General features: G+C 41.8%; 1 protein-coding gene across 4 annotated transcripts in view; it reads left to right on the forward strand.

The window, feature by feature from the left end:
* Window positions 1-21681, forward strand: part of TP53BP2 (tumor protein p53 binding protein 2) — a 57108-nt gene that overhangs the window by 28362 nt on the left and 7065 nt on the right. For 3 of the 4 annotated variants that reach the window (XM_064415386.1, XM_064415385.1, XM_064415387.1), the window contains exons 3-15: window positions 1692-1805; window positions 3295-3374; window positions 7051-7152; window positions 9530-9704; window positions 11064-11245; window positions 11620-11784; window positions 12196-12433; window positions 14075-14203; window positions 15049-15188; window positions 15926-16415; window positions 16783-17564; window positions 19419-19556; window positions 20149-20282. In XM_064415386.1, the coding sequence (XP_064271456.1) occupies window positions 1692-1805; window positions 3295-3374; window positions 7051-7152; window positions 9530-9704; window positions 11064-11245; window positions 11620-11784; window positions 12196-12433; window positions 14075-14203; window positions 15049-15188; window positions 15926-16415; window positions 16783-17564; window positions 19419-19556; window positions 20149-20282 (2869 nt within the window). Of the gene's footprint in view, window positions 1-1691; window positions 1806-3294; window positions 3375-3618; window positions 3776-7050; window positions 7153-9529; window positions 9705-11063; window positions 11246-11619; window positions 11785-12195; window positions 12434-14074; window positions 14204-15048; window positions 15189-15925; window positions 16416-16782; window positions 17565-19418; window positions 19557-20148; window positions 20283-21681 lie in introns of those variants that run through there. The other variant, XM_064415388.1, reaches the window with a different exon arrangement.

The following is a 21681-nucleotide window of genomic DNA, read 5'->3' on the forward strand; positions in this document are numbered from 1 at the left end:
TTGCTTGAGCACAGCTGCAGCATTTTCATTTAAAGAAACACTTCTGTGTTGAAAAGAGCTTTTCACATACTGAAAACATGTTAGCAGCTCCTTTTTTTAATGGAACTGAAAACATTTATACTTAATGCCAACAATTTTTCCTGCTGAAAAGATGATTTCATATTAAGACAGTGACTTTTTGAAAGACTTTATTGAATATGAATGAATTACTCTAATTTCTTTTTTTCTATCTTTCCCCTCCCCTTGCTTAAAAAAATGAAAGGAAACTGCCAACAAAGGCAACGTCAGGAAAAATGAAACTGGTGCAAAAATGGTGATATTTAATTTCATTCTTTGTCTGCTTGTCTTATTTCTCAGGCCAGGAACAATATCTTCTGCTTGTCTGGCATCCAGCACAAATGGGTTCAACATGACCATGAGCCCCAGTGCTGTTAGAAGATACTGTGACAGTATCCTGGCTATGTAAATTCACTACTGTGATATATTGACCACACTGTTGCCATCACATTTAAAATAGGCAGAAAAATTGATGGTAAAACATCCAGAATAACAAAAGAAACTGCTTTTATGTAAAGATTTAGAGGCCAATAAGTAATTCTAGTTATATTCTGGCTGTGAGTGCCTGGTTGTGATATGTGTAAATTTTTAAAGAATGGTAATACAGAAAGGGAGGAGTAGTGGTAGATTTAGACTCACACTGGGTTTTTCTATTATCAAAAGGCATCAAGTAAGGCTTAAAAATTACTTATATGACTGAATCCTGAGCTTGGGGATAAAAGCAGGAAAAGAAATTCAGTGGAATTTGTGCATGTAACTTTTTCATCACAGTTATTTGAAAGGAAATGGCAAGTCCTTACTGGGCTCACTTTTCACTGTCTGATCCTTTTTTAACTTTGAGCTGTGAATCCAAAGTAGTTCAGCTTTTCAAGGTTTATCAGAAGTAGGGCTTTCAAAATGCATCTCGTCTGAAGTTCATGAAATTTGCTGTCCAGGACAATGAGCTGGATCTGTGTCTGACAGGAGCTGTGGGAGAACACTTGAAGTGACAGGAGCTGTGCTGGCACGCTGAGGATCAGGCCCGCTGGGTGCTGCCAGGGAGCCTCTCCAGGCTGCTGAGTGCTCCTGCCTGAGCTGGAATGCAAGGGCTGCCATCCAGCGTTAAGAGAAGAATTCCTCTTCCCTGAGAGTTTATCTTTGCATCTCTCTTCATTCTCCTTGGAATTAGGGAGTAAATGAGTCCCTGTAGGAATGGTGGCAGCAGTGCCCTTGAGGAGGGGGTGGGGATGACTGAGGGATGAGTTTGTCTGAGGTGCCACAGAAGAGGAGTGAGAGGTACAACAGCACATTTCCTGGGCTGGTGAGTGGGTAAGGTGATGTGCACTTACAAAATAAGGACACTAGAACTGAAAGCTCGAAATTCCCTGTTTGAGCTGTGCCTCAGCTTTTCCCTTCAGGGGTGGACTTTTCCAGGGCTGCTGTTCAGAGGTGTTGGTTTAGTTTCAGAAGCAAGGAGCAATGCAGTGGCTTCTTAAGAGAAAACTAGAAATCCCTTGGATGAGGGCAAGCATTGTGTGCACTCACTGTACCTGTGCACTCAGAGTGTTCAGGTGAAAGATGGACAGACATTTTTGGTTTGCTGTGGGCCCAAGCTGTGGTGGGATGCAGCAGTTCACTGTTTTTTACCTTTTCAGAGCGCCCCATAGCCGATAATGAACGGATGCTGGATGTCCTGCAGAGGTTTGGAATGCAGAGGAGCGAGGTGCGTTTCTTTCTCCGCCACGAGCGCTCTCCCTGCCGGGAAGCTGGTAGGTCTTGGTCTCAGCTGGTTCTTCTGCTCAAGTTCTGTTTCTTTCTTAAGGTTAAGGAAACAACTTTATGTTATTTATTAATGTTCATAGCCAGTAGGTGTTGCAGCCTTTTTTTTTTTGTCTGACTGTTGGCTAGTCTTTGTAAAGGATTCATCTTCCCTTGCTATATCTGGGAATAGTAAATCCCAGTTGAAATTTCTGCAGGTTTTCTAGAGCTGGTTATCACCAAAGCATCCAAGGGCATACTGTGTTAAATATATTTTCTCCAGCAAAATATCTTGAAATCTGTGGTGATCTCTTTTAGATATAGTAACCAAACTGTTGCCTAGTAATGTACTCTGTGATTTGGGTAATTATTTCCCTGGATAATACTTTACTAGGGTGATAAACTTGGCATATTGGGCAAAGATAGAGCTCTTCAAAGTTTCTCCTACACATTAAATGAACTGCCTAGTGAAGTTCTCTGAGAGTATAATTCTCATTGTAAATTGAATTGTGAAACCTGTAAAGGAAATTACTTTCAGCTTTTCAGGAATTTTCTGTGTATCCCACATTCACCTCTTCAGAAAAATCTTTCACTTTTACCTTTAAATCAATCTGCCTGGTTCTTCTTCCTCCCCCTTTTCTGTTTTCAACCATGGTTATATTCCTCAATGTTGGAAATACTGAATTTGTTAAGTGGCATTGTACCCAGATATACTTTAGATGTCTGACTGTATCTCAATATTTGAAATGTGTACTGGTGATAGAATGAGTGCATGAAAAGCTAAAGCTGTGCCATTTCTACCTGCTGAGGATCCTACAGAGCAGTTTAGTTGTCAAAATGTATTTTTTCAAGTCCAGGGTGCTTGTAGTATTAGGATTATTGTCATTTTATTTGCCACAGCATTGCTAAGCAAAGTATTTGAATTTTGAGTTAGTCTCACAGAAATACAGTCTTGAAAGAGGAATCAAATGGGCAAGAAGCTAACAGGCATGGCTTTGTCCTGTAGTACACTTATGTTCTACAGGGAAATCAGTGAGATTGGTATTGGGCATCTGAGCACTATTTGCACATAATTTGATGGGAATAAAGTAGGGTTCTAGTTAAGCAGCAGCTTTACTAACACAATGACTGCCAGGAAGAAGAAAAAAAAAGTGCTTTTTAAACTGTGCATCTATAATGCACATTTAGTAGGGCTGACTTGACTGCCTGTTTGACACAGGATAAATACTGGAATAGCCTAATAACTATTAGTTAAGCTGTTTTTGTTTGTCTGTATTTTTGAACAGAACTATACTTTAAAAGTTGATGTTGAACAGAAATCTTTTCAGAAAATGTGTTGTGTCATCACTTAAATTCATCTTGGTAGTAAACAAATAAGAACAGGTGATTAGATTCTACACTATAATGATTATTCTGATTCTCCTTTTGTGCTGAAAGCTATGTCTAAAAGGATAAGAAAAATCTTATATTACCTTACCATCTTTGGCTGTTTCTCTCTAGGGACTGGACAAAGGTCTCAAGATCCAGCCTTCAAAAGAAATGGTGTCAAAGTGCCTGGTGATCGAAGAATAGAGAATGGGGTAAGTGCTGGAGGCAATGGCTGAGCTGGAGGTCATTTTCCCACAGCAGCCCTCCCAGTGCTGTGCTCTGCATTGGCAGCCAGAAGGGTGCTGATAACACTCCAGAGTTTTGGCTCCTGCTGAGCAGGGCTGGCGCAGCATCAGCACTGTCTCAACATTCCCCCCACATCGAGGGGCTGGCAGTGGGCAGGGTCCTGGGAGGGGACACAACCAGACCAGCTGACCCAAAGTGACCAAAGGGATATTCCCTGGCATGTGGCGTCAGCTGAGCTACAAAAGCCAAGGCAAGGAGGAGGAACAGGGGAACATTTATTATTTTACAACGTTTGCCTCCTGGAGCAACTGCTTCCTGTGCTGAAGCCCTGTTTCCTGGGAAGTGGCTGGACATCGCTCTCTCATAGGTAGAGAATAAACTGATTTTTGTCCTTGCTTGCTTGAACAAACTTCTTTGCCTTTGCTTTAGAAAACTGCCTTTTCTCAGCCTAGGAGTTGTTTTCCAGCTTATTCTCTCTGCTCTGTCTGGGAAGGGGAGTGGTAGAGCAGCTTGGTGGGCACCTGGCTTCCAGCTAAGGTCAACTAGCTACAGTCATTTCTGGTCTCTGAACTGGGATGAGACAAAGGCAGTTTATATATATACATATATATATATATATATGTATGTATGTATATATATAAATACTTTGTAGTTGCCAAGTATCAAGCTCCTGTGTGAGACACAGAGTTTGTCAGCTGCACTGCTTATCTGTTTTTTGGAGTTTGGGAACATTATTGATATAAACAATAGCTCTGTGCTTTGCCCTCACACTGATGGCCTTGTTACACTGGGGGAGCTGTCTTGTGGGAATGATGAGGGAATACACCTCCCTCTCCCTGCCTGAGATTGATGTGAATGTTTTTAAAATGCAGGCTCCCATGGTCTTTGCTGATGCATATATAAGCTGTTTAATACTGTTAATAATATTAACTAATAATGTTGGCACCCTGTGGGGTTTGGAGAAGGAGAATTAAGGAGAGTGGGAGTCAGATAAAGAAGCCAGTCCTTCAAAAAATAAATTGCAAGGAGTGAGATAAATCAAACAGGAGACAAAGTTACTTGGTCCTTGACCTCATCAGAACTTCAAGACTTGTGAAAAGATTACAGCTGCCAGCCACGTGAGCAGATTTCTGCCTGGCTGCTTCAGTGCTGGGCTAGTGGGGCTGACAGTCAGCACTTGGAAGGTCTTGAAGCCCAACAGCTGGGATCCCTTGCCAGAGATCAGAAAATTGAAAGAGGTATTGGAAAACAGCAATTTGCAGTTTCTGGCATGGCTCCTCTCAAGTGTGAGGGCAAGGTAGCCTTTTAAGGAAGATCCTGTAAATTCCAAGGAAAGTGAACCACTGCATGAAGGTATCCAGTACTTGAGAGAATTAGCAGTGCTGGAAGTCATGTGTAGTGATCTAAAAAGTGACAATGTCCCTAAAGATCCAGAGGATGTCCCTTGCACAGTGGCCATGTGGAGGAAGGTGGTTCAAAGAGCCCCTGCATCATATTCCAGCACCTAGGTGGTACTGTGTTACCTGTGGAGGTGGCATCTTCCTGTGGAGGTGGCATCTTCCTGGCTTTGACATGTAGAATAAACTGGGTAGTTCCACGTCCCTACAGTCAGCACCCCAGATTATAGGGGCAGCCCAAGAGATCTCTCCTGCCCCAGTCTAAGGGAAGGGAAGCCCCAAGAACTTGCTCCTGTGTGAGCAGGGAGAGGACATGAAGCAGTGGGATGGTGAGCTCTAAGCTGGAAGCCCATGTCCATGAGAGGGAAGAGAGCTGTTCAGAAAGGGTCACCCAACAAGGCTGTCAGTGTAGTTGCCACAGAGAGACAGGAAGGCACTCAGTGATCTCCCAGACATAAAAGGACTGAAATTCCCTCCTTTAACCTTGGTGTGGGGACTTCTGCTCTGGCATCACCAAGGTCAGCCACATTACTCTGAACAGGAATAGAGGGTCCTTGCCTTTGGCCAGGAGGAGGAAAGGGATGACTGGGCACGCTGGGCTGTGTGGATTCAATGGCCTGGCACATCAGTTCCACACAAGTATAAAACTGTAGTAGATAACTGTGTGTGTTACTGATGCCATCAAGACACAGGAGTGCAGAACCTATCTGGGTCTCTGGAATGACTGGGGGATGCCAGGTGTTGTCTGTAATAGAGGCTGAGGTGAGTTTGACAGGGGACAAATGGCAAAAGCACCCCATTATGGCTGGCCCAGAGGCCCCTGGTACCCTTGGCTTCAATTACCTCAGGAAAGGGTACTTCAGGAATCCCAAGGGGTACTGATAGGGTTTAGCTGTAGCTACTGTGAATACAGAGAAAATCAGTTGTCCACCCTGCCTGGCACAAAAAGACCCCTTCATTGTGGGATTGTTTCAAGTTGAAGACCAGCAAGTGACAATTGCTACCAGGACAGTGCACTGGCAGCAATATCCCATCAACTGAGGCTCTGTAATTCCCACCCATGAAATAATTGGTTGACTGGAGAGCCAAGGAGTGCTCAGCAGGACCCACTCACCCTTTAGCAGCCTCATATGGCCTGTGAAAAAGTCCAGTGTGGCCTTGAGAGCTGTGTTCTGTGGTGACATGGCACCTTGGAGAGAATTGAATCAGACAAAAGGACTAACTTTGGAAATAACCTCATAAACTCCTAGGAAAAGCAAAATGGCATTGAGTGAACATACTGTGACACTTAGCACCCACAGGCCTCTGGAAGAATTACCATTATAGTGAAAATGGAGGCTTTCCCTCTTTGGAGATACTGGTGCAAATAGTGCCATGGAAAGAAATGAGAGGCTGTTGTGGAGAGGCTGGTAATGGCTGCTCCAAAACAGACACAAAGCCTCCAGCAGTTACCATCCAGGCTTTCAGTTTTCAGGTTGTCACCAGGATCTGTTGGCTGCCATAGCTGTGCTTGTACAGGTGATCTCAGAGCCACAAATGCACCATACTTCCCCTTCTCTCATCAGAATTTTTTTCTCATATTATTTCAGTTTGGGTTTTTTTTTCCCTTGCAGTTTTGTCAAAGATCCTTAACTCCAGACTTCAAGTTGACACCAGTTACTGTTTCAGCATTGAACCCATTGTCTGCCACTCTTGTTTCATAATATTATGGATGTAAGATTGAATCTAGACTCAGGAAATGTCTGAACAGACAACCAATAACAGTGCTGTTTTTGAGAGGTGTTTTCCCTCCTGCCCAGCCATATTTAAACTTTCTATTTTCTTCAGCTTACGTGGAAGTGCTTCAAGTTGTAGTGATACACCTACGAGCAGAGATCCATGCTGCCACTTACTGAGCATCCTGGGCTCAGTCAGTCAAAGCTGATTCATGCTGAGCTGAATTATAAAGGGCTCTGAAATACCTCTTTAAAATGCAGCTGCTGGGATTTTGCTGCTAGAAACATTAATGTTCCAAAAATGTCATTTTCTGTGAGTTGTTGGATTGGGCCACACATGTTGGGCTACATATGAGCTTACAATTATTTGTTTTACCATAAGAAGATACTGTGTCTCTCCAATTATTTTATTGGCTATTCACTTGGGGTTTTTTTGAAAGACTTTATTCATACTTTTCTGCAGTAGCTTTATTAAGTGCTAGACAAATTAAAAATCCTTGACTTTGCATGCTTTGGGTTATCTTTGACAGGTAAGTGCACCAAGGATGGATATGACACTGGCTGAACTTCAGGAAATGGCATCACGCCAACAGCAACAAATTGAGGCTCAACAACAAATGCTGGCTAACAAGGTGAGTTTGAAATTAGATTGTTTACAGCCAGAAACAAAGGTAGCAAGAGTCATGTGAAGTGGAGGGAGGATTGGGGTTTTTTCACCCCTTCTAAACAGAGGGCTCCTTTGCTTTGGCTGCCTGTTTTTAAATTTGAAAGTCAATGTATGCAGATATCCAGTTGTAAAACATACAAATGATGCCAGTGATAGAAGTGACCATTTAGCTTACTGAAAGGATAGGGCACATAATGTTAATATATTGTCATTTATCCTGGTGGCTCTGTCAGCTCTGTTTGTGCTCTGTGTGGTGACCAGCAATTCACCAGTTTGATCACTGAACAATGCTTTTGTCTCTGCTGTCCTGTCATGCTGTCTTGCCTTCTCCTGATAAGAGTTCAGTGTGCCTGGTTTTCTGGGCCAGCTGGCTGGAAAAGGTGTCTTGTATGTGATAAAATAACCTAGGACTGTGATTTATAAAATGCTTGCAGAACAATAACAGAAAAGCTAATGGAAGCACACAGGGTGCTCCTGAATTGTGTAGGGGAAAAAATACTCTGAATTTATCTGCATAATGATGGCACATAGCTCATGTTTTGTTTGAGTGTTGTTGGTACACATTACCCTTGAACATGTAACAGAAAATGCTGCTTTTGGCCGAGAATTGTGAAATGTGAGCCTGTCTTGGAGATGGCTGATCTGTCTGGGTGGGTGCTCCCATGGGTTTCAGAATGTGCTTTGCTGGAGTAGAAGGCTGCTCTGAGCATCTGCTCTCTATGCTTCTCCTGTGTCACACACCCTCTCCCTTTGAGATCAGCTGTGTGTCTGTATGTTTAGTATCCTTGTTCAGCTCCCTTGGCCCTCAATAATTGTATCTCAGAGAAATGCTTCAAAGCATGGCTTTCTAATAGTTCTGCAGCACCTGTCAAAACAGCCAAAAAAACTTTTTCTGCTTGTGGTAAGAACAGGTGCATCCATGATGCAGGAAATTGGTCTATCAACTAAGTGATGAGAAGTTTCACCTGAAATGTAGCAGCACAATTAATATCCACATTGCCTTGTTTAATTGGCCAAAGAATTTTGCCCTCTTCTCAGTTCCAGCTGAGATCTGTTTGTATATGAGGAGCCTAAACTTTGTTTCACTCACAGATGATGGCAATACACCCTGGTCTTATAAATAACACTGTAGTGACAAGAAATAGGAACACTATTTTTACTGTAAATGTTTTAAAAAATAAAAATATGAGTTTGAGTCTCAATAGCTACCCATTGGGTAAGTGTTTGTTGTCTGTGGTTTGAAGAAGAGTAGCCTTCTGGGTGTCCCACTGGTAGGATTTTTCATTTCAGTGCCTGCCTGGAACAAACTTGCTTTACTAGGTGCCTCTTCAGAGTGACTTTCCATTGCCTCTTTCCTGCCTTCTGAAATCAGATGCAATATTAAAAATAGATTCTGAGGGAGGAAAAACACACTTTCTTTTTAGACACGAGCTGTAATCTCTTTTTTTTTGTGACATTTTCCTGCGTGGGAGTGACTCTAAAGTAGTGCATACACTGAGGATGCTGCCTGGTCCTGGTTTCCTCCAAAAGGCAGGCTCACTTCTTTGCTCTGCCTTTTTTATTCCAAGTGCACAAGAATCCCCATTTTCTAAATCTGACTGGTGGGGGTTTTTTTTCTCTTTTATGGTTTGGTTTTTTTGGAGGAAGTGTGGATTTCTAATGTTAGTAAGTAGTGGTAGTCTTGGATTTTAGTGAATGCTTGAGAAAGTCTCACTAGTTCTACTCCCCTGGAGCAGCCTGTCATCTCCAGAGCTGGAAGCCATGTAATGGCCAGTGATTTAGAGGAATTTTCTGTAGATGATCTAGTGGTCCCATGGTTTCTTCTAAGTCTAAACTAGAAACTTGTATGTAGACACTGATAACACATTATTTTACTCTCTAAAGGCAAAAGGATCCTCTCCATTAAGGTGATATCTGTTGTTCAAATGAGGGCCAGTTCACTGTAAAGGTTTCCCAGTGTCTTGAATTATCTGTGTGGTGATAGTGGTGATCATTATCAGGACACCAGTGTCTTTTCAGAGGTTTGGTGTGCAGCCTCCTTCACCTCAAGGAGGTTTTAGCAGAACTAGTAAAAGTACAAAATAGTAATGGAAAATACCAATAATTTATGAAATACTTCTACATAAATAATGCCTAATATTCTCTAGCATGACTTAGTTGTTTAAAATGTGACATATAATAGAGATACATAAAGTACAAGCAGCATGGAGAAGGTGAAGAGGAAATAGTCCTTGGCTCTTGTAGCTCAAGTGCTGAGTAGTGATTAAAACAAATTAGTAAATGTCTTGGAACATGAATGCTTAAATTTTTCTTAGACTTCAAAATCTTTGTCTTGACTGCAGGAGCAGCGCCTGAAATTCCTGAAGCAGCAAGATCAGCGACAGCAACAGCAAGCTGCTGAACAGGAAAAACTGAAGAGATTAAAGGAAATTGCTGAGAATCAAGAAGCCAAACTTAAGAAAGTGAGAGCATTGAAAGGTCATGTGGAGCAAAAAAGACTCAGCAATGGGAAATTAGGTGAGTTGCTGCTTAGGGAAGGTAGCTGGGATTTTTCATGAAGTGCAGTTCTTAAAAGTCAAAAATTTCTGGTGATTTCAGTGATTCAGAGGATTCCAGGAGATGGTGATCTTAACAATTTCATGTCTTGTATTTACTAAAAAAACTCATGGCTGACCTAGAACAAAATATATTTTCTTATGATATTTAAAAACATCCTGTGAGAGCACCCTGTATTTTGAGCCTAGCATGTCTGCTCTTTAATTACAGTGTACTTTTTTTCCTTGAATACCTTTGTGCACCACAGTAACTTTTTCCATCCTTCATGTCAATACCCTACACATTTAGAGTGTTATTTTCTTGGCCTGTAACAAAGCTTAGCCTGGTACCCAAGTTACCCTCTATGCAAGAGGTAACTACTGGCCAAATTGGCTGCATATTTGCTTTTTAGTTATGTGAATCTGACCAGCGTCTCACTTCCTATAGTACTTGTTGGGTGCTTATAGTTCAGCATGTTGATTGAACATTAAGTCTGAAATAAATATTTATTCTTCTGTCCACCTTTTCATCCTCTCTGTGGTACAGAACTTGTTCTTTCCAGCCTGACTCAACTGAAAACATGAGTACGTTGTTTTAGTAGGAAGCATTTTGGTTGACAGATGAAGCAGAAGTGTTTTTCTGTCAGAGAATCCCTTTTCTGGTTGGGTTCTGTTGCACAAAAGAAACTTATGTTTTAAGGCTTGGAAGGATGGTAGAATAATAGAAGATCTTGGAGCATGTGAATCTGTTTTCCTGCACCATCCCCAGCAGGTCTGATTTTGTTACTTGCTTGAGTTCTTACTGATTCCTTGAACTTCGTTCTACAATAGAACAGTTTCAGCAGTGGGAGCAGCTGATGACAGATGTTTGTAATAGACCCGAAAAAGCTCTCTGAAGCCTTTGTTTAATATGACAGCTTGGGTGTTTTGTCACTGAGTTCTTATGACCTAAATTCAGAGTTCCAAGTATCATAAATATGCCTTGTGGTTTAGTGAGTATCTTCCTGCTGAATTCAGCATTCAGTGAATTTAGGCTTCTCCAGATGAATTCAGTCTGGAATTGCGGTTTTGTTTGTTTCAATAGTTCAGAAAGTTTAAAAAAAAAAGTTCTCTTCCCCTCCCTGTCAGTGCTCTAAGTAGACCAAATTTCCATAAGCATTCTAGTGAGCCTGCATTTGCCAGAGCTCAGAGGAAGAGCTGGTGTGACAGGGCAGTGGGTTTGGCTGGGCAGCCCTGCTCTGAGGCCGGCAGGGCGCTCTCTGTCTCCTTAAGTGCTGCCTTGGAAGCAGCCCACGCTGGGCTGTTTCTCAGGGCAGCTATTGTGCTCTGCCCTTCTTTGCAGTGGAGGAGATTGAACAGATGAACAGCCTGTTCCAGCAAAAGCAGCGCGAGCTGGTGCTGGCCGTGTCCAAAGTGGAGGAGCTCACCAGGCAACTGGAGATGCTGAAGAACGGCAGGATTGATGGTTACCACGACAACCAGTCGGCTGTAGCTGAGCTCGACCGCCTCTACAAGGAGCTGCAGGTAATGGGAGGCCAGCCTGTGACCCTCAGCTCTTCTGGGCTCAAAGTTGGGTGGGTTGTTTCCTACCTGATTGGAAAGAAATCCCGTTGCTCCTGTTGCTGCCAGGGCTGTGTGTGATGGCCTGCATGCTGAGGATGGAGGGTTAGTTGTGCTGGGTTTAAGGTAAAGAGGGGAAGGAGCACACACTGTCTGTACCTTTCCTTTCTGCAAGATTTGGAGACTAACCAAAGTTTTCTCCGGAGGGAAAACATGACTTGACTTTTTAGAAGGCTTTTCTCTTTCCAACAGTTTCCTGTCCTCGATCCTGAAAGTGAATTTGTTTTTATTTTGGTTGTTTTTCCCCTCCTCCCCCACTGCTTTGTGAATTTATTCAGTTGAGGAACAAACTGAACCAGGAGCAGAATGCCAAGCTGCAGCAACAGAGGGAGTGTTTGAACAAGCGCAACTTGGAGGTGGCAGTCATGGATAAGCGTGTTAATGAGCTGCGCGAGCGGCTGTGGAAGAAAAAGGCAGCTCTGCAACAGAAAGAGAATGTACCAGTAAGTGGGGGCTATTTCATAACTAAAACATTAATTCTGTGTCTCGTCTGTACAGCCTGAAGTAAAAACTTGCTTGGGGGGAAGGCTGTTGAGATGCTAGACTTGTTGTCTTTATCCATATGTAGTGGAAGTCTTGTATTATTAAAGTCCTTTTCGTGGTACGTTAGTGTTAACCTACTTACTCTTTACAGACAAGAAGTCTTATGTTGTTGTGGAATTTTATTTTTAGATTTTTTTTTGCTATTACTACCTCAGCTTTATAATTCCCAGAGCCGTTTCAAAAAAGCACTTTTGATATTGGAGTATCATTTGCTACTTGTTTTATTATTTTTTACTTTTTTTTAAAACTCTGTGAATGGACACTGCAGAATAAAATTCTTTATATTTTCTTCTTTTCTTTTTTTCCCCAAGGTTTCTTCAGATGGGAATTTACCACAGCCAGTGGCTTCTGCTCCAAGCCGAGTGGCAGCAGTAGGTCCTTACATCCAGTCCTCTACTATGCCACGTATTGCTTCCAGACCTGAGCTTTTGGTGAAGCCAGCATTTTCAGATGGGACACAAGCTTTGCAGGTGCCTGATGGGCCACTGAAAACACAAACACTGCCCAATATGAGAGCTGGGAACGGTTCACAAGCTAAAGCTCCTGCAGGTAATAGCTTACAATTAATATTTTTTGTCCAGACTTGTTTTGTTTTCTTACCTCACAGCTCTGTTTTGATGCTTTGGCTTTTTTAAAGCAAAGTGTTATTTGAGATGCCAGTATTCCTACTTGCCATTTTTATTGCACCAGTGAATATATTTTATAAGCACTGAGGTTCTATGATTCAATGTTAAAAATGAAATAAATCCATTAGTGAGCACTTTGAGTTGTTATACAGTGTGAACGACAGGAGGACTTTTCTATAAAGTAATTATTTATTTTAGAGTTCTCCTAAGAACTATCCAACAGTGTGTTTGAGTTTCTAGAGGCAATTCTAGTACATACCTGGTGCCTGGATTTAAAAACTGGCAATGCCAAGTTTTTTGATTGTGCATTTTGGAAATGACACATGTAAAGGATTAGCCAACATGACAAATTTTACAAAGAGGGTGGTTTTCTGTAGCACAGAAATAGCAGTGGAGTTACTGGCTTGCTGGAGAGTGAGGTTTGGCCTCTCCTACTTGGAGAGTTAATGGAGATTTGTTGGCTTCTCTCTGTGGCTTTCTCCTCGGAGAGACAGTTCAGTAAGAGAAGTCTCAAGAAACTTTTAGAGAGTTGTAAATATATCTTCTGTGCCATCCTGGGAGAAGACTTCCTTTTCAGCTGGGAGAGAAGAGAACCACTGATCTTCCCAAAAGCAAGAAATGGAGACTGAGCTTGCAGAATAGTTCTGTTTATTTTCTATCTCCTTCCATCTCCAATTCTGGCAGATACTGAAGTGAACATTGCACAAAAGCAGTTCCAAGTGTCTCTTGCTGTATTGGAGAATGGAGGATTGTTTCTTTTTATTTGGTTTGCTCCTCCTAAAACTATTGGAGTGGAATTTAAGCTCTAGACCACATAAAATTTGAATTTTTGCTAGAGGAATGCCTGGTGGTTAGCTATTTGAACTAAAATATCACTTCTTATTTTTTAGCATTTGGACAAAAGGACTGCTTTCCTAAAGAGAGTTTTTGGTACTTTGTCAAAATGAAATTTTCTGCTTATTATTACTGTTTGAATTTAACATTACTTAGGTTATTTAGAATTTAGTAGAGAGAATTTGGTGAAATACTTAATAGGAGATTGCAAGCATTTTCTTAGTGGCTTTTTGCAGATCTCTACTCCAGTGAATGTAAAAATCCTAGATCTTTAATGCAGGCCCTATATGCACATTAAACACACAGAGGAATTTTCTCCTCTTTAGGCTGTCCATGGCAGAGCTTTAAAGCATCATGTTTTTCTTTGCACAATATATCTTTTTTATATGTAACGTTGTATCACTTTTAACTTAGCATAGATACTGAAGGAAAGTTTCCTACTAACTTGAAATAAGCCAATCTAGAGAAGTTTCTTTTTTGAATGCCTTAAGTGCAGATGTGTGCTGTGACAAAGAGTTTTGCTGCTGATTTTGGTAGTTGTTCTTCAACTTCATTTGCATTCTCTTCTTAAAACAAATGAAAATCTGTAACGATTGGTTTTATAGCTGTTAACCTCTGTGTGATACTTTTACATTGGCTAGACCTGAGTCTTACGGAAAAAAAACCTATTTGTAATAAGTCAATAAAAACTACTATTCTAGCTTAATCTGTTCCACTTAATCTCTCCTAGGTTCTGTAGTCCCCAATGCAAAACCTTCCCCATCTGCTCCTGACTGGAGTAGTTCAAATACAGACAATCATATTAATCAAGGATCAGCCTTGACTTCTGGAAAAGGATTTGTGACAAGTGAAGGACAAGGTATGTTGTTGTGTGCTTGGCTAATCTGAACATTTGGAGAATCTAGTTCATGATACCCCTCTTTTAAATGCTTCAGTAAGTAATTGAGAATTTGTTTGAAAGCACAAAAAAAAAAAAAGGAAGAACATTGCCTTTGCTTTGCTATGGTGTTGCAGGGTTTCTAAGAAGAAACCAAACCCACAACTTGCATCAGGTGGTGAAGAAGATCCTAGTTCCTTCTTACATGCCCCTGTTGAATTTGCATAATACAGCATTTGACAGGCCCACAGGCCCTTAATGCAGAGATTGTGTGCAGAGGATGCTTTTTGCATCCATCCTCTCTGGTAAATATTGCACACAGCAATAGGAAATATAGTTTCTATATATAGAAAGGACAACCCTGACGATGGGGAGAAATGATGAGGGGGACTCCATCTTATCAGAAAGCTAAATAAGTACTTTATTATACTATATTATTCTATATTATATTACACTATATTGAACTAAATCTGCCAAGCACTGAGCTCAACTGCACAGAATCTCGTGACTGTCAGCCAACAGTCCAAACACACACACCTGGATTCAATTGGTCAGTGAATCATAACACGCCAGAATCCAGTCAAGCAAATTCCTTCAGGTAAATAATCTTCCTCAATGCATTCCACTTGTTCCAAAACACAGGAGCAGTATATGAGGTAAGAACTGTTTTTTCTTTCTCTGAGGTTCAGAGAATGTGAATCCCAGAAATATCCTTGGGAAGTTGTGCCTTGCTTTTCTCTGTGAAGGGAAATGCGGCTACACAGCAGGACTCTCATCCCTACAGCTGTGCCATCCCTTTTGAAAGTTGTCTCCTCTCTCTTCAACAGCAGCTGAAGGAGAAGCTCTTTTACGAGACAGAGAGAAGAAGGTGCGTCCTTTCTCCATGTTTGACTCTGTGGAGCAGTCTGCTGGGCTGGGCACCCTGAGGAAGAACCAGAGCAGCGAGGATCTCCTGCGGGAGGCACAGGTATGCAGGGAGCCCGGGCTGCTGCTCCCCATCTGCCAGGCCTTACCCACAGCTCTTCTCATGGGGCTGGCAGAAAGCTCTGAGAACTACTGAGGTCAGCTTTTAAAATGCTGCTTCTGAGAAAAAAAAAACCCTCTTAGGCTTTTAGTAGCAATTGGTAACTCCAAATCATTCTCTGCAGTCGCTGTGATGGGAATCTATGGCTGTATTACTTGTACAAGTGTGTATTTTTTTTCCCCCAAAGATACAAAGAGGTATTTGCATGTTTGTTTTTTATAGCAAAATCATCTGCGTACTTGTTTCACTCTTTAATGCACCACTGTCCTTCAGATGTTGGATAGCAGTAAAACTTGCCACCTAAATTTTGGACACAGTTTGATCAGGTAGGGGTGCACTAGCTTACAACTGGGGATAACAGGTGCTTTGTTGGAGAGCAGCCTCTTGCCAACTGAGTGCCTGATATCTCTAGAAAAATCATTGTGACCTGTTGTTGCTCCTGTTTTAGACATAGCTATTACAGAAAAATTAAAGAGAATAGGCTCAAAGTATTTGAAAATATCAGTGGTGACAAAATGTTTCAAGCAGTTTCTTCCTGGTTTCAGTGATGTTGTAAACCTTAATACAGCAGTAGTAGACCTAAGATACTGTGTCATATTTTGAGACTCTTTGGTCCTTCATAGCAGAACTCCTAAATCATGTTTTACTGTTTTATCTTAATGAATTTTTTTGTCTTTCAGACAACCAATAAAAATGTAACCAAGGTGCCACCGCCTGTCCCCACCAAACCAAAACAGATAAACTTGCCTTACTTTGGTCAAGCCAGTCACCTTCAACCTGCTGATACAAAGCTGGATGGAAACTTGCAGAAGCTGCCTTTGGCTATTGCAGCTGTGGGGAACAAGCAAAAACCAGTGGCACAGCAGCCTTCTCATCCTTCTCAGCAGATACAGCAAAGAATTTCAGTACCTCCTGCAGGTTCTTCCTCTAGCCAGGATCAAATTCTTCCTTCCTCCAAACAGGAGAGTCCCCCAGCAGCAGCTGTGAGACCTTTTACTCCTCAGCCATCCAAAGAGACTTCATTGCCACCATTTCGAAAGCCTCAGACTGTGGCTGCAAGTTCCATTTACAGCATGTACACCCAGCAGCAGACTCCTGGGAAGAACTTCCAGCAGGCAGTGCAGAGTGCTTTGACAAGGGCACAGACCAGAGGACCACACTTCCCAAGTGGTAAGCATGTGGTTCTCTCCCTCTCTTCTGTCTGATAAACCTCAGATGGATGTTCTTTCCACCTGGTCTGTGGGTATGAAGCTGTTCTTCAGGGGAGTTAAGTGGGTGAGGGCAGCTGTAAGAATCTTGGATGGATATTCCATGCTGTGTAAGAGTGTTAACAAGAAGTGCAGAATGTGTGTCTTGGATTTGCAAGATAACTAATGGTAGATCTGGTTACCAGATCAGTTCTGTTCAGTTTTTTGTATTCTGCTTCTTTGCTCTACATAAAGAATACACAACCTGATTCACCTTTCTTTGTTCTTGTTCTCTTGTTGATCAAATACTCAAACTTTTTTCCCTGACCCCTCTTTGAACTGCTCCACAGTGTATGGCAAGCCCGTGATGGCAGGAGCTGGAGTGCCGAACCAGCTGCCGCAGACAGACAACATCTACTCCAACCTCCAGGGCAAGCCAGGCAGCCCAGAGCCCGAGGTGGAAACAGCAGCCTCTGCTCATGAGAACCATGAACCAGAGAGGATCCCCCGTCCCCTGAGCCCCACCAAGCTGCTGCCCTTCCTGTCCAACCCCTACCGCAACCAGAGCGACGCCGACCTGGAGGCGCTGCGCAAGAAGCTGTCCAACGCGCCCCGGCCGCTGAAGAAGCGCAGCTCCATCACTGAGCCCGAGGGGCCTAATGGCCCCAACATCCAGAAGCTGCTCTATCAGAGGACCACCCTGGCTGCAATGGAGACTATCTCGGCTCCCTCGCATCCCTCCAAACAGGCGGCATCGGCTGCCAGTCCTGAAAGCCCAGTGGAAATCCCAAATCCTTATCTAAGCACGGAGGCAGAAAAAGAAACGGCTGCTTCCATGCCAGAAGCAGCTATTGCTGAGGAGACAGAAAGCACAGCAGCAGAGCAGAGTGAAGCTGCTCTTCCCCCTGTACCTTTGGACCCTGTGCCTGAAGCTGTGTCAGACAGCGATGAACTCACGCAGCCCAAAGCAGAAGAGCCAAATCTAGAAGCTCCACTGCCACTGGAGGTGTACATGGAAGAATATCCTCCATACCCACCACCTCCCTATCCATCAGGGGAACCAGAGAGTTTGGGAGAGGACTCATTCAATATGAGGCCTCCTGAAGTTACTGGGCAGTTTTCCTTGCCTCCTGTAAGTATTAGCTTACAACTGGGGTGCCCTGTCATTAAATCATCTCGAGTGCTGCCATAAACCCTGTGCATTGTGTTGTAGAGCTCAAGCAGATGTGGGAGAACAGTCACAAAGTCTAGAAGTCTCTCTGTTGGTATCTGTTCTATTTGTGTGATGCTCTTATCTCCAGACAGTAATGAAAAGTCTCTCTTACCCTAGAATTAATTACATAATGAAAAGTTTCAAATGGAATACACAAATAGTAAAACTCTACAGAGCTGTAAAGAATCCTTCCTTCTAGAAGTCTGCCTCTACCCAGATTTTACTTCCATTTTAAGAAAATTAAAGCTGATTTTTTTTTTTTTTCCCCTTGAGGTACAGATACAGATTTCACAAGCATTTCCCACTATTGCTAGTATGAGATGGGGACTAATTTTCTTAATCCTGGATTGCATTTGTTTATCTGAAAGTGCCTTTCTTGAAAAATATGTAGGAACAGACTTCTTTAGTTTCTATGTAAAAAACTAATTTGTAGATATCAGCTATTTGTACTTCTTCTACTGAATGTTTCATGAATTTCTTTGAAATCTGATTTACCATCAGTCTACTCTCAAGTTGCATCAAAATGGAGCTTTTTGGGGCTGGGAGGAGGCAGCATTTTTACTATTTTATTTTGCAAGTTTCTATCTGTATGAGGTATGATGTTATCTCATTGTTGCAGAAAAAAAATGCTTAATGTTTTTGGTTTCTCAAAGACTTTCTTTAAAAACCTATCAAGAGCAGAGTTTTGATAACAGTTTTCATAACCTGATACATGAAAGTGGTTTTTTCCTCTGTCACTTCAATGCAGAGGAGTTAAAACATTTAAATGTGCTTTTTAACCTTTTAATTTGTGCATGGAGTAGACATTTCATGTGTTCATGCTTTAAAGGTTTTGTTCTTGCTCTCTTTTACAAGGAAACTTGAGTGGTAGAATTTCCTGAATTGTGAGAACTCACTTCTGCTTGGTTTTGTAGTAATTCTGCAATGATGAGAAGAAACCAGCCCAACTTCTTGATTTCATATTTAAATCTGTGGGTTGTTCTGCCAGGCTCGCTCTTGGAAAAGCCTCTACTTTTGATATCACATACAAATCTACAGGCAGAAGAGCATTTCATGGGAATCTCTACTTAAATATCTTATCTCCACATGCCTGCTCTTGCAGAATATGAGTCAGTTCTATTCATCTTTGCCTGGACATCTGTCAGAAATTTACATACCCTCGTGAATAGTCTTATTGCTGCTGCCCAGGCAGCTGGGCTGAGCGCTGAGCTAATGCGAGCGTGTTCCCTAAAGGAGTGGGTACAAACTCAGCTATAGAAATACTTGGGAATCAATGGGAGCATCTAAAGCAATTCTACACTTGGCTCTGTATTTTCCCAAAACCATTTTCTATCTCTGTTTGCTCCTGCTAATCTCTGGTATACTTACAAAAATGTTGGAACTTTAGATCAGCACTTACATTAGTGTAGTTTGTGGAGTGTGCTGCTTGGTTTGTCTAGCATCTATGAGAGTTAATGTCCAAAAATAAAAAAAAAATAAATTGCATCTTTTCCTGATCTTTGGTAGTTTCACTGCTTTGTTGATGTTTGATCAAGGTAACTTCTGTATGAGAGTTGAATAATGACCTTGTCCAGAGATAAAGGCAGAGATCTTTCATAACATGCTTAACCTAATATATTCACAATGTGTTTGGGGAATCGTAAAAAATACTATAAATTTCATATTAAGCACTTTTCTAGTTGATAATTTCTGCTGTCATTCCCAAATAACCACTTTTGCATTCATCATCTTTCTGGGAAAAAAATGCCAGTAACTTGTGTTGCCTTTTCACAGGGGAAGAGGACGAACTTGCGTAAGACTGGCTCTGAAAGGATTGGCCATGGAATGAGAGTGAAGTTCAATCCCTTGGCATTGCTTCTGGATTCATCTTTGGAGGGGGAGTTTGACCTTGTGCAGAGAATAATTTATGAGGTACAAATGCTAATTTGTAAGACAAGGAATTTCAGTCCTGGTTGAAACTGGGAAGTCATAGTTTTTCTGGACTAGTGCAGAACCTAGATCTGTTCTTGAGGGGATTAAATCCTAACAGGTTCCAAGTGATCATACTTGGAGGCTGATTTTAAGTGTGTTAAATTCACAGTGGATTTTTAGCATCAAGACTATAGATTTGCAGGACACTTTTTTATCATTTTTTCATATTGTGTTTCATTCCCTGTCTGGCATATTATGAGATAATTTGGTAGGCAAAATCCATGTGAACTTTGCTCACAGTTAAATAAACATATCAGAAATTTGTTGAAAGTACTTTTAGTAAGTTACCAAGATCCTGTTTCTCTGAACTACACTGTTAAAGGGAGACTGCAAGCTTAAGTATGAATCTTGGTGCAAAGCTGGTAGTGAATGTAGTCTTCTTGCTCATGTCCTTCCTAGAAATATGTCACAAATTCATATTTCAGAATAATACATCTGATTTTTGTATGAGAAGAGATGTTTATTCCACAGAGTTTCACCTGAATGTCATTGTTCCTTTCTGGAATGTGATTGTTCCTTTCTGGCTGGCCAGGTGGAAGATCCTAGCATGCCCAATGATGAAGGAATTACTGCTCTGCACAATGCTGTGTGTGCTGGGCACACGGAAATTGTGAAGTTCCTGGTGCAGTTTGGGGTGAACGTGAATGCTGCAGACAGTGATGGATGGTAAGGCTTTCATTAAGTGCCTCCTTATGGATGTTCTCCACCAGAGTCAGGACTTGGGAGCTGCTGCAGGTCTCTCAGAATGTCCCTTGTTTTTTCCTATGGAGCTGGCAGTGTCTTTTCTTTCCAAAGCCGAGCGACAGCAGTTCTCTGTGGGGCATCATATGGGACTGTGCAGATGGGAAAATAGGGAAATTAAAGCAATATTCCCTGGATGAAAAAAACATTGTATGGCTGGACACACTTGTCAGGAAATTGTTCTGTTTCTTTGAGATATTGAAGACAGCTTATAATGAGCCTTATGCTGAAATTCCCAATATCCTCTGTGAGATAACCTATAACTTACCTGTGCTCTGGGCAGTATCTAGCCCTGCAAACTCTCCCCAGTTCTTTGTCCAATAATGAGCCAACTTGAAACCAAAATAAGGTGGAAAACCATAACCTTCAAACAAGGCTTGCAGCTGATAATGTGTTAAAAATCCTTTTTACCAATAACTAGGGAGATTATTTATGAAAGGCTGGTGCAGGGGGTAGTGATTTTACTGTTATTTCTGCCTATAACAGAAGTGCTTGAGGCCTAAAACTGAATAAAGATGCTTGTGCTCCCTCCACCTGAGGGCTTATCACACTTACATGCACTTGTCATGAAGTCAAATCTTGAAGTAATTATCTAGATTGTAAGAGGCATGATGTCAGGAAGATTTCTGAGTGGGTTTTCAATATTGATTAATTGTTGAATTTTTAGTGCCTTAATGAGTGTTCCTAAAATGTAATGTCTGGCAGTACCAGTTGTTGGTTTCTCTGGGTCTGGGTTGAAGGCACTGAAGATGGTAGTTTTATGTTCAGACTCAGGTGTTTATTATTTCTTATCAGTAAAACAGTCTCACAACAAGGCACAAAATGGCCAACAATCTCTTGTTAGAAGGTCTTTTAGGACTAAACTATCTAATTAAGAACTGACACCTAGATTATTTTCCTTTTAACCCAATAACTGATCCCTGGAAGTCCACAATGTGGACTTTTCTGCCCAATGACAAAATGCCACCCAAACCTGTGAAGAAGAAACCCAGGACAGCACCCTGTGCCCTCCATCTTGCTTCCATGCACCACATACTAAAAATCCCAAAACTGAAATTTCTCAGCAAGTCATACACCTACACTACTCTCTATAATCTATTTCACATTTTAGTGGATTCTAGTCTATCTTGAAGTCTAGGAAACTTTCTCCATGAATGAGGGTCAAAGTCAGTGCTCCCCTGGGGGTCAGAGCACCCCAGAGCAGACAGAAATATTCCTGGTGCCTTGGGTTTCCACAGTAATGGATTACAGTAAGGTAGAATAACTGGAGATCTGTATGGAAACTTAGCTTTAGGGCTCAAGCAGCTCTCAGTAGCTCCTGTTA

The sequence above is a fragment of the Passer domesticus genome, chromosome 3 (assembly GCF_036417665.1).
Source record: "Passer domesticus isolate bPasDom1 chromosome 3, bPasDom1.hap1, whole genome shotgun sequence".
Lineage (NCBI taxonomy): Eukaryota > Metazoa > Chordata > Aves > Passeriformes > Passeridae > Passer > Passer domesticus.